The 13,023-nt window shown below is 46.4% G+C and overlaps 1 protein-coding gene across 7 annotated transcripts in view; it reads right to left on the bottom strand.

The window, feature by feature from the left end:
- MED15 (mediator complex subunit 15) overlaps nt 1–13,023 on the bottom strand; it is an 81,792-nt gene that overhangs the window by 31,712 nt on the left and 37,057 nt on the right. For all 7 annotated transcript variants that reach the window (XM_053589189.1, XM_053589191.1, XM_053589193.1 and 4 more), the window contains one exon: nt 1,088–1,139. In XM_053589189.1, the coding sequence (XP_053445164.1) occupies nt 1,088–1,139 (52 nt within the window). The remainder of the gene's footprint in view (nt 1–1,087; nt 1,140–13,023) is intronic.

The raw sequence follows: 13,023 nt of genomic DNA, 5'->3' as shown, positions 1-13,023 counted from the left end.
CAAGAGCACTACACGAACCCAGGGGAGGCTGGCACGGTGCTGACACTCAACAGCGCCTCTAGTTCCAGCTGAGTCTGGTGAGGTGGCACCTCCACTGTATCTCCATGTCCCAGACAAGGAAACTGAGGCTCTCCACAGCTAGCTGGAAGCCAGGCTGAACACCTGCACAGTCACTGTTCTAAAGCCATCCTCTCATTCTCTGGGAGCCCCCAGTGGGCTGTGTGTACCATCCACGCCACTATCCTCACAAATACACTGTGGAAATCCTGGCCAGGACATCAGGCCGGGTCATCTGGGCTGCTGGTTCCCAGCTCCTGGTGCCTTCTCTTCTATACTTCCTGGCACCTTTCCCACATCACAAAGGAAGTGAGACCCAGTGAAGTCCACCTTGCTGACGGAAAGCAGCAAAACCTACTGGCTCTTGGGGTGCTCACTGTATCCCATTGCTCTTGATGACTGGTTCTGATGCTGCAGCTGCTTCTACGACCCATGTGCCCCCGTTCCTATGCCAGGGGGAAGGGTGACAAGACTCGCCAGGTATGTGTTCCAAGGACAGACCTGTGTCATGAGGAGCTCATCCCTGATGGTCACATGACTGCAGTGGGCAGAAGCCACACAACAGCCACCAGCCCCAATTTCCTTCACGGGCTGCGACCATCCAGGGACAGTATCTATGTGCTTTCACATAGCACACAGAAGTGCCATGACCACTGCCCCAGGATACACTGATATCTCACTTCTGGGAGTGAGGGCTGCCGCCGGGCCTAACACATAAACCACAGTGCTTATTTAAGAACTTCCCAAAAGTAAAAGCAACAGGCCTTTAAAAAAGATTAAACGGACAAGTGAAAATATCAATCCAATTTAGATCACTCTAAAGATATTTCCATTATGCAGAATTGGCATTTTTGAGGGGAACAAGAGGAGTCTGGGCTCAAATGAAATGCAGGGAGAACTTCCCAGAAGGGGTGAGCTGACACAGATCTTCTGTCTCAGTCACCACAGCCCACCCAGAAGCCTCCACAGAGCAGCAACAAAGCTGGCCTCTCACAGCAGTAACAACCCAGAAATGCAAAATCTTACTTACGGATATCTCGAAAATGAATAATGAGCCTGGCCACGAGAGAAAGGTATTCGTCCTGAAAATAAAAGCAGGAAGTTGTTTAATCCCAGATGAAGCAATGAAGCCGTCTGACTCCCCCTCCGGCCCCTTACCCTGCCACTGTGCTAAGGCTCTTCCAGAGAGACTGCCTGGCTCTGAGGCTGCTGACGCCCAGCAGGCTCAGCTTCCTCAGGAACAGTCTCTCAGAGGAGAGATGTCAGTGCTCAGTGAGGCCAACCAGTAAAAGGCACCGAGAAACAGGAGGGTACAGAGTGTCCACCTGCTGCTCCTCCACCCTGATGGGAAGAGCACTCAGCTGAAAGAGCAGGGCCATCTCAAAGGGCACAGTTAGGCCCATGGGGGCTGAGGAGCTGGTCTGAGGTCAGAAGGCCTATCAGAAGCAGACAAGCAGCTGTTTTTGTCTTTACACTATTTGTATCCAAGTGTTTTCATTTTTAATGCCCAGCCTGTTGCTGCCTTTTCACTGCTGACATGGTATCTGCTGCCAATCTGGATGGTGCGCCCCTGGCTGTGCTGTCTGTGATTCTGTGCTCATCTAAATTTACGGCACAGGCAAGGGAGAGAGCAGAGTGCCACCTGCAGATGGAAGGTGAAGGTCATGCCTGCTCTGGGGCCTCTCAGTGTGGGCCACTAGGTTTCTCCAACTGCCCAGCAGGATCTGCCTTCTGCCAATCACCTCTTTGCATCCAAGGACATCTACTCCTGGGCATTCCAGAAAAATTGCTACTGTGAGTTTGCCCTGTGGTCAACAAAGGAATGTCTGAGTTAAAAACCTTATTTCAGAGAAGCATCCTTCCCCTCTGATGAAATGACCATCTTCCCGGCAAGGCAGCCCTGGCTCCCCACCCTGCTTGCCAGCCTTCTTCCAAATCACCTGACACTGATGTCCACTAGATACAGCAGACTGCCAGATACTGGGGAAGGGAAAGAAAATGAAAAGTGGTGTGTCATATGAGTATAAAAATACAGACACTTTCTAAATCTTTATGATCCCATGTCTATATCCAAGCTCTACCCTACCACTTTTTTTTTCATCCTAGGGAATCAGTACAGGACGATATGAAGGGTGAGGCCCAGGGGAGAGGAGAGGCTAGGTGGACAGCAAGGCACTGCCAGAGCCAGGTTTGCCGGAGGCCTGTCTACTTGCCCAGCCCCTGGGGCTCTAGCCAGCCCTGCAAGAAAGACAAAGCGTGGGTGGGGATGGTGCTAGTTAGTAGGCTTTGGAGCTAGGGTGCTAGTTGAAGGATAGTAGAGTGGGTTGTGATAAAGCTGTGGGAGCCAAAGGAAGCTCAGGAATAGGAACAAGGTGGCCAAGTGCAGGGGAAGGGGACCTGTGAGCCAGGCCAGCATCGACATCTCCTCAAGGCCTGAGACCATCTCTTAGGTCTGCGATGCCTTAAAAGAATTTGCAGAAAAGGTAAAAGAGGAAGTAGGTTCCTACCCAAGCTAGGGCACAGTAGTGTCAGCACAGCTCACTGCAACCTCAAACTCCTGGGTTCAAGCAACCCTCCTGCCTCAGGAGTGCCATCTCCCCTGGCTGGTTTCCTGTTTTCTGTAGAGACGGGGTCTTGCTAGGTTCCTCAGGATAGTCTTGAACTCCTGACCTCAAAAAATCCTCCTATCCTGGCCTCCTAAAGTGCTCGGATTACAGGTGTGAGCTACTGCTCCCAGCCAAGGAAGTAGCTTTCAAGAGCAACAAGATATCATACTTAGACATCAGACACACTAACTGAGGCTCAGAAGCCTGTCCCCAAATCCCTTCTGCACAGAGCCAGGACACAGTGACACCCACTGCCAGTCCAGAGCCTGGTGAGCAGGCGTGGCCACACTGCCCATGCCCAGTGCCACCTGCTTCAGCTCTCAAGGCCAGAGTGAGGAGGCCTGAGGCGAGGAGGGAGGGGACACCTGATCTGAGAACCAGGCTCAGAAGGCAGTTCATCACTCTGCTTTCTTATGGGGCAAACACACTTTTTACAATCTTCCACAGGCAGGTCATCCACAAGTAGCTAAGGGGTTGAGTGCCCTGGGTCAGCTGGAATCTGTTAACTGCCTCTGATCCCCTGGCTAAGCTGTCTCCCACTCCCCCGGGTACTCTCTTTCGTTCTGTGGATGCTGGGAGTCCTAACTGACCTTCCCAGGTTCAAGTACTCCCAGCCCCCATTCAGATGGAAAGACTATGGTACCCACCTCTGCTCCAAAGCACCCCCACCCTCTTAGGACTGCTCCAGAAAAAAGGCTAAGGAGCAGGTAACCTTCTTCATCTTCACTTGTGCTACTCTACCTTCCCTGCTTGCTATGAAACATTTAAGTGCCGAAGCTGTACCTGAGGCTGGGTATTACAGGCCATATGTGGTGCCGGGCTCAGCCTTAAAACACTTCACATATATTAATGCCTTGAATTCTCCCAACCACTCAATGAGACAGGTACTACTAACATACCTAGTTCACAGATGAAAAAATATCTTCAACATACGTTATGGCTCAATCCTGTAATCCTAGCACTCTAGGAGTCCGAGGCAGAGGATTGCTTGAGCTCAGGAGTTCAAGACCAGCCTAATAAGAGCAAGAATCCATCTCGCATCATGGCAGGTGCCTGTAGTCCCAGCTACTTGTAGACTAAGGCAGGAGGATCACCTGAACCCAAGACTTTGAGGTTGCTATGACCTATGATGCCATGGCACTCCAGTCTGGGTAACAAGAGTTAGACCCTGTCCTAAAAGAATAAATAAAAAATTGGGTGGCGCCTGTGGCTCAAAGGAGTAGGGTGCCAGCCCCATATACCGGAGGTGGTGGGTTCAAACCCGGCCCTGGCCCAAAACTGCAAAAATAAATAAATGAATGAATGAATAAATAAATAAATAAATAAGACGTATATGCTAAAAAAGTGTCCTAGAGTTTCCACACTGGCTTGACATGTACAGAGGGCCCTGTGGAGCGCTCGGGTGAGCACCAGGAGGGAGAAAGGCGTGCCCTCGCCCACGCTAACAACGCCTGCCAAACAACGACAACTACAACCAAAAAAAAAAAAAAATAGCCGGGCATTGTGGAGAGCAAGGCTGAGGCACGAGAATTGCTTATGCCCAGGAGTTGAAGGTTGCTGTGAGCTGTGATGCTACAGCACTCTACCCAGGGCAACAGCTTGAGGCTCTGTCTCAAAAAAAAAAAAAAATTCTGTTAGTAGTGATATAAGCAGTTTATTCTGAAGCTATGTTAAAGTAAAGCAAGTAATTATTCTAGTATTAGAAATGAAGATCTTCATAGTAATAGAGAAGACATATTTAAAATAAAAGCAGTAAAAAATCTTGTAAGGTTCAATGTGAACAGGAAATATGAGTGTGCAATTATGGTTTTTTTGTTGTTGCTCTTACTTCAAAAATGTTTTTCCGGGCAGTGCCTGTGGCTCAGTGAGTAGGGTGCCAGCCCCATATACTGAGGGTGGTGGGTTTGAACCCAGCCCCCACAAAAACTGCAACAAAAAAAAATAGCCGGGCGTTGTGGTGGGTGCTTGTAATTCCAACTACTTGGGAGGCTGAGGCAAGAGAATCATCTAAGCCCAAGAGCTGGAGGTTGCTGTGAGCTGTGACGCCACCTCAGTCCACCCAGGGCAACAATGAACAGGCTCAGAAGCCTGTCCCCAAATCCCTTCTGCACGGAGTAGGACACAATGACACCCACTGCCAGACCAGAGCCTGGTGAGCAGGCGTGGCCACACTGCCCATGCCCAGTGCCACTCCTGGCCCAATCAAAACGAACTGCAATAGGAGACACAGCAGAGAGCACAGCCCTGAGCCTGAAATGTCACCCAAAGGAAAAGAAACCATGTGTGCCCCTGGGGCGCTGCCTCCACTGGATAGATTGGAAAGAACATTCCTGGGGTCCTTCGCAAGCACTGTTTCAAGAAACAAAGTAGTCCTGGCTGAAGAAAAAGAGCCTCCTTGAGAGAAAAATTCCATGTAATAAATATGGGAGAAGAGCTAGAATTAAGGACAATTACCATTTTGCAATTCTAATTAACTGACAGAACAGTGAGATGCTAACAAGGAGCTTTACAAGAGGAGAGTCAGGCTGCCACTCTCCAAACCCCCAGCAACGTCCAGAAATGCAATGTAAGGTACCACCTCCATGTATTCTTCTAACAAGACCACGGTTTGCAAGCAAGGGGCAGGCAGGATGAGTCAGACAACAGCGTGGGAGGCACCAGACCATGTGGGGGTCCACAGGGCTGTCCATTTCTTCACCAGGCTGTTAGTGCGCTGAAGGGACAGAGGACCCTGGCTCAGGTCTTGATTCCAATAAGCAATTAGGGAAGAGTGGCGAGATGTGAGGGCGGCCTTCCCACTGGCAGGTCATGAGGCTGTGTTATGGCTGGGTAGGGCCCTGGCACACAAGCACTGCGGCACGCAAGGGTGCAGCAGCACCTCAGGAGAGACACAGACAGGGAAGAGGGAAAGCCACCAAGCGGTACCAACTGTTGACTCCAGGTTAGGGGAACAACAGGCCTCTGTGCTTTTATGTCTTTCTGAAAGTTTCCTAATAGATTTAAAAAATACCATCAAATCCCAAATCAAGCATTCCTGTGCCAGTATCCTCGGACCCCTGGGACCTCCTGGCACAAGGCAGTCCCAGTGGTGCCCCTTGTCCCCTCCCCACCCTAGGAAACCACCCTGTCCTGACCAGGCCCGCAAGGAAAGGCAGACCCAACATCCATCCCTCTCACTGTTCCATTAAAAATAAATATATATACTAGGTTTACTGAGATACCATTCACACGCCATAACTTCACTCACACCCACTGCAGAGTGACATTCTGAGGCCAGGCACTGTGGCTCACAGCTGTAATCCCAGCACTCTGGGAGGCCAAAGTGAGTGGACTGCCTGAGCAAGGGCGAGACCCCATCTCTAAAAATAGCTGGATGTTGTGATAGGCACCTGTAGTCCCAGCTACTTGGGAGACTGAGGCAAGAGGATCGTTGGAGCCCAAGAGTTTGAGGTTGCTATGAGCCACGATACCCTGGCACTCTGCTGAGGGTGACAAAGTGAAACTCTGTCTCAAAAAAAAAACAAAAAAACAAACAAACAAAAGTGCCATTCAATGGTTTTTGGTACTATGCTCAGAGATGTGCAGTATTGCCACAGTTGGTTTTAGAACTTTTTTTTTTCTTTGAGACAGAGTTTCACTCTGTCTTTTTTTTGAGACACAGTCTTGCTTTGTAGCCCTCAGCAGAGTGCTGTGGCATCACAGCTCACAGCAACCTCAAACTCTTGGGCTCAAGTGATTGTCTTGCCTCAGCCTCCCAAGTAGCTGGGACTACAGGTGCCCACCAAACACCTGACTATCTTCCTTTTTTTTTGTGTGTGGTTTTTGGCCGGGGCTGGGTTTGAACCCGCCACCTCTGGCATTATGAGACTGGCGCCCTACTCCTTGAGCCACAGGCACCACCCTACACCTGACTATCTTTAGAGGTGGGATCTCGCTCTGGCTCAGGCTCGTCTCGAACCTGTGAGCTCAGGCAATCCACCCACCTGGGCCTCCCAAGTGCTGGGATTACAGGCATGAGTCACTGTGCCTGGCAATTTTAGAACTTTTTAATTACTTAAAAAAGAAACTCCAGACCTGGCGCCTGTAGTGCAGTGGTTATGGCGCCAGCCACACGCACCGAGGCTGGAGGGTGCGAGCCCAGCCTGGGCCAGCTTAACAACGACAACTGCGACAACAACAACAATGAAAGAAACAGCCAGGGGTTGTGACCAGCCCCAGTAGTCCAGCTACTTGGAAGGCTGAGGCAAGAGAATTGCTTAGCCCAAGAGTATGAGGTTGCTGTGAACTGTGACGCCATGGCACTCTACTGAGGGCAACATAGTAAGACTCTGTCTCAAAAAAAAAAAAAAGGAAACTCCATTTCCCCCATAGCACCTTTGCCCCTAGCAACTACTGATCAATGTTTTATCTGTAGTAGGCTAAATAATGGGCCTCAAAGATATGAAGTCCTAGTCCCGGGGACCTATAAATGTTACCTTATTTGGGAACAGGGTCTTTGCAGGTGTTACTAAATTAAGGATCTTGAGATAAAGGGATTAGCCTGGGTTATTCAGGTAGGCCCTAAATGCATTTCCGTGGGTCCTTATTAAGAGGCAGAAGGACACCTCAAATACACACAGAAGGTGGTGTGAAGATGGAGCAAAGGGAGAGTTACCCTGTGATGCTGGCCTTGAAGACTGGAGTGGTAACAACCACAAGATCAGGAACACCAGGTCTGGTGCCCTAAGCACAGTGGTTACGGTGCTGGCCATATACACCCAGGCTGGAGGGTTCGAACCTGGCCCAGACCAGATAGACAATAATGACAAATACAACAAAAAAATAGCCAGGCGTTGTGGCAGGTGCCTGTAGCCCCAGCTACTTGGGTGGCTGAGGCAAGAGGATCGCTTAAGCCCAAGAGTTTGAGGTTGCTGTGAGGTGTGACACCATGGCACTCCACCCAGAGTGACATAGTGAGACTCTGTTTCAAATTTTTTTTTTCTCTGTTTCAAATTTTAAAAAAAGATCAGGAGCACCAGCAGCTACCAGAAACTGGAAGATGCAAGGGACAGATTCTTCCTGAGGGAACACAGCTTTCCTGACATTGTGATTCTAGTCCACAATATTGACTTCAGACTTCTGATCTTGAGAATTATAAAAGACTGAACTGCTATTCTTTTTTTTTTTGGAGACAGTCTCACTATGCCTCGGTAGAGTGCTGTAGCATCATAGCTCATGGCAACCTCAAACTCCTGGGCTTAAGTGATTCTGCCTCAGCCTTCCAAGCAACTGGGATTATAGGCGCCCAGCACAACACCCAGCTATTTGTTACTGTTGTTGTAATTTGTCAGTTGTTTAACAGGCCTGGAATGGGTTCAAACCTGCCAGCCCCGGTGTATATGGCCAGAGCCCTAGCCACTAAGCTACGGGCGCCGAGCCTAAACTGCTATTCTTTTAAGCCACCAAGGAGCCACATTAAAAGAACACAGAAATGAGGTGCCAAAAAATGTGGCAGTGGCTCTGGAACTGGATAATGAGAGGCTGGTAGAATTCTCAGAAGTGTGATAGATGGCACTGAACAGGCTATTGGGGGTAGCACCTGTGGCTCAGTGAGTAGGGCACCTGCCCCATATACCGAGGGTGGTGGGTTCAAACCTGGGCCCGGCCAAACTGCAAAAAAAAAAATAGTCGGGTGTTGTGGTGGGTGCCTGTAGTCCCAGCTACTTGGAAGGCTGAGGCAAGAGAATTGCCTAAGCCCAAGAGCTGGAGATTGCTGTGACGCTCCAGTATTCTACCAAGGAATCAGACTGTCTCTAAAATAAAAAGAAGAGGCAGACATACAGATGTTACAGGCCTTGCCACCAGACTCTGCCTCAGAGAAAGTTAGGAAGCTGATACAGAAAACTGATATTCAAGAAAGAATACATATACTATCAAAAATAGAAAGTGGGCAAAAATATGTTAAAGGCGATTTTAAAAAGGGCTCAAAGGACATGAGGAGCATGTTACTGGAAACTGGGGTAAAGAGGACCCTTGTTGTACAGGTACACAAGACTGACGTGGGTTGTGTCCCACAGTGGGGAAGGCGGAACTATAAGCAATGAACAGGCATATTTTAGTCAGCCAGACTTTCAAGCAAAGTGATCTAGATTCAGGTAGGAACACAAGAAGAAAGAGATAAATTGCGGGAAGAACTATTAAGCAAAAATGAACTTGGACTTGATGATTTAGAAAATTCTCAAGCTATTTAGACTCAAATAAACAGACAAAATGCTAAAATTAGGAGAATCAGTGTTAGGAAAATGTGATCTGGAGAGAAGGCTTAAGGTGTGGCTGGCCAACTATTGCTAGTGTCAAAGAGATTAAAATGTGATTCATAGGGCAGCACCTGTGGCTCAGTGGATAGGGCACTGGTCCCCTATACTGAGGGGGGCAAGTTCAAATCCGGCCCCAGCCAAACTGCAACAAAAAATAGCTAGGCTAGACGGCGCCTGTGGCTCACTGAGTAGGGCACCGGCCCCATATGCTGAGCGTGGCGGGTTCAAACCCAGCCCCGGCCAAAATGCAACAACAACAACAACAAAAAAAAAATAGCTGGGCATTGTGGCGGGCACCTGTAGTCCCAGCTGCTCGGGAGGCTGAGGCAAGAGAATCGCATAAGCCCAAGAGTTAGAGGTTGCTGTGAGCCGTGTGATGCCATAGCACTCTACCCGAGGGCGGTGAGACTCTGTCTCTACAAAAAACAAAAAACAAACAAACAAACAAAAAAGAATCCTCACGTTGTTTTTAAAAAAAAAAAAAAAAAATAGCCGGGCATTGTGGCAGGCACCAGTAGTCCCCCAGCCTACTTAAGAGGCTGAGGGCAAGAGAATCGCCTAAGCCAGGAGTTGGAGATTGCTGTGAGCTGTGGATGCCACAGCACTCTACTGAGGGCAATAAAGTGAGACTCTGTCTCTTAAAAAAAAAAAAAAGTGATTCATGAATCTTCTCAATCATCTCACAGAGGCTTTTAAAGACATGAAATTATCTAGGAAAGATCTTTTGAGAAATTTTGTCCAATGGCATAAATCACAAGACATATACATGAGACCCATAAGGTCTTTGAGACTGTTATATCAGCAGAAACGCTGCCCGCTTAGACTGAAAGGTTCAGAGACTAAACAAAAATCAAAGGGCAGCACCTGTGGCTCAAAGGAGTAGGGTGCCGGCCCCATATGCCAGAGATGGTGGGTTCAAACCCAGCCCTGGCCAAAAACTGTAAAAAAAAAAAAAAAAAAAAAAAAAAATCAAAGAAGGGTATTGGGTTCTCAAAATTCTACAGGTAGAAAACAGGCTGATTAAACTTCTCACCTGTAGCATTGGGGGAATAAAGTGGGGAGGGTCAATGACTGCAAAAACATGGTTAGACAGAATGAACAATATTTGATAAATCATAACAAAGTGACTATAGTCAACAATAAGTTAGGATACACTTTTAAAATAACTAAAATTAGAATGGTCCTAACACAAAGAAATGACAAATGCCTGAGGAGATGGATACCTCCATTACCTTGAAATGATTAATTCATGTCCTATGTCCATATCAAAACGTCACGTAATACACAGAACTATTATACTGTAACAATAATAATAATAAATCACTTGGCTGCATAACATGTGTACCCTTCAAGAAAAAGGAAGGATGACCATGAGGCCAGAGCCATGCACCCGGAGATCAGAGCCTCCAACTTTGTGGTAGCTTGTTACAGCAGCCACAGAAACAAGTATACTCTCTTTAGATTTGCCTATTTTAGATGTCACATAAAAATTCAGTCATACAACATGTGGGCCTTTGTGACTGCTTTAGGTGAGGCAAGGTGGCTCACGCCTGTAATCCTAGCACTCTGGGAGGGGAAGGAGGGTGGATTGCTTCAGCTCAGACCAGCCTGAGCAAGAGCAAGACCCCTTCTCTACTAAAAATAAAAAAAAAAAACAACTACCTAGGTGTTGTGGGTGCCTGTAGTCCCGGCTATTCAGGAAGATGAGGCAAGAGGATTGCTCAAACCCAAGAGTTTGAAGTTGCTTTGAGCTATGATGCCACAGCACTCTACCGAGGGAACATAGTGAGACTGTTTCAAAAAAAAAAAAAAAGTCTTTGTGACTGCTTTATTCATTTATATAATATTTTAAGTCCATCCCATTGTAGCATTTATTAGCACTGCATGTGGTCAAATAACCTTCCATTGTATGGATATTCCACATTCTATTTAGCTATTTGTTAGCTGATAGGCACTGGGGTTGTTTCTACTTTTTGGCATTATGAATGATGTTATAAACATTTGTGTGAAGTTTTTGTATGGACATGTTTTCATTTCTCTCATATGGTAACTCCACATTTAATTTTTTAAGGAAGTGCTATGTTTTCACAGCAGTTGTACCACACACCACTCTCTCCAGCAATGTATGAGGGGGTCCAATTTCTCTGTCTTATTGTGTATCTTTTTTGATTACAGTCACCATAATGGTGTAAACTGGAATCCCAATGTGGTTCTGATTCGCAATCCTCCTCATTATTGCAAATCCCCTAGAGATGCTGAACGTCTTACTGGCCATTTGTCTATCTTCTTTGAAGAAATGTCTACGAGAGTCCTTTGCCCATTTCTTTTAACAGATTTAATTCTATTATTCTTGTATAAAAATCCTATGTTGGCTTTTTTTCTCTCGCTCTTCTCCATTGTGGTGAGTGTGAGTAGTCTCATTTGTTGCCATGTCCTCAGAAGACTTTCAGAATCAAGCGGTTTTTGGCCAAGAAACAAAAACAAAATCGTCCCATTCCCCAGTGGATTCGAATGAAAACCGGTAATAAAATCAGGTACAACTCGAAGAGTAGACACTGGAGAAGAACCAGGCTGGGTCTATAAGAAATTACACATGAGACGGCATGTACTTATGCTGAATCACGGTCACTGTCATCATCCTACCATATCAAGCTGAAAATGTCATCAGTTGAACATTTGCCACACTTCATTGGGAAAATGTTTTCTCTTCATTTATGTGCTATTCCCTAATAAGCTGGTGCAGTAATAAATATGTGAGACCTTGAAAAAAAAAATCCTATGTTATTTTATTTTATTTATTTATTTATTTTTTGGCTGGGGCTGGGTTTGAACCTGCCACCTCCGGTACATGGGGCTGGCACCCTATCCCTTTGAACCACAGGTGCTGTCCCATGTTGTTTTATTTTTTTTAATTGATTTATTATTAAATCATAACCGTGTACATTAATGCAATCATGGGGCACCAATCATGGCACCCCCGGTTTTATATATAATTTGAAATATTTTCATCACACTGGTTAACACAGCCTTCCTGGCATTTTCTTAGTTATTGTGTTAAGACATTTATATTCTACATTTAGTAAGTTTCACAAGTACCCTTGTAAGAGCACCGTAGGTGTGGTCCCACCAATTACCCTTCCCTCTGCCCATCTCCCCCCCTTTTCCTCATATTCTTAGGTTATAATTGGGTTATAGCTTTCATATGAAAGCTATATATTAGTTTCATAGGGCTGAGCACATTGAATACTTTTTCTTCCATTCTTGAGATACTTTACTAAGAAGAATATGTTCCAGCTCCATCCATGTAAACATAATATGCCGTGTACATATACCACAATTTATTAATCCATTCGTGGATCGAGGGGCACTTGGGCTTTTTCCATGACTTAGCAATTATGAATTGGGCTGCAATAAACATCCTGGTACAAATATCTTTGTTATAATGTGATTTTTGGTCTTCTGGGTATATACCTCCTAGAGGAATTGTAGGATCGAGTGGCAGGTGTATTTTTAGATCTCTAAGTGTTCTCCAAACATCTTTCCAAAAGGAATGTATTAATTTGCAGTGTAGAAGTTTTCCCTTTTCTCCACATCCACGCCAACATCTCTGGTCTTGGGATTTTTGTGATATGGGCTAATCTTATTGGAGTTAGATGATATCTCAAAGTAGTTTTGATCTGCATTTCTCTGATAATTAAGGATGATGAGCATTTTTTCATATGTCTGTAGGCTGTGTGCCTGTCTTCTTCAGAGAAGTTTCTCTTCAAGCCCCTTGCCCACCCTGAGATGGGATCACTTGTTCTTTTCTTGCTAACACGTTTGAGTTCTCTATGGATTCTGGTTATTAAACCTTTGTCGGCGACATAACCTGCAAATACCTTCTCCCATTCTCAGCGCTGTCTGCTTGCTTTACTTAACTGTGTTCTTGGCTGTGCAGAAGCTTTTTAGTTTGATCAGGTCCCAGTAGTGTATTTTTGATGCTGCTTCAATTGCCTGGGGGTCCTCCTCAAAATATTCACCTAGGCCGATTTCTTCAAGAGTTTTCCCTGCACTTTCTTCTAGTA

This window comes from Nycticebus coucang, chromosome 4 (assembly GCF_027406575.1).
Source record: "Nycticebus coucang isolate mNycCou1 chromosome 4, mNycCou1.pri, whole genome shotgun sequence".
NCBI lineage: Eukaryota > Metazoa > Chordata > Mammalia > Primates > Lorisidae > Nycticebus > Nycticebus coucang.
The sequence above is the reverse complement of the archived record's forward strand: the minus strand, read 5'-3'. Positions and strand labels throughout refer to the sequence as shown.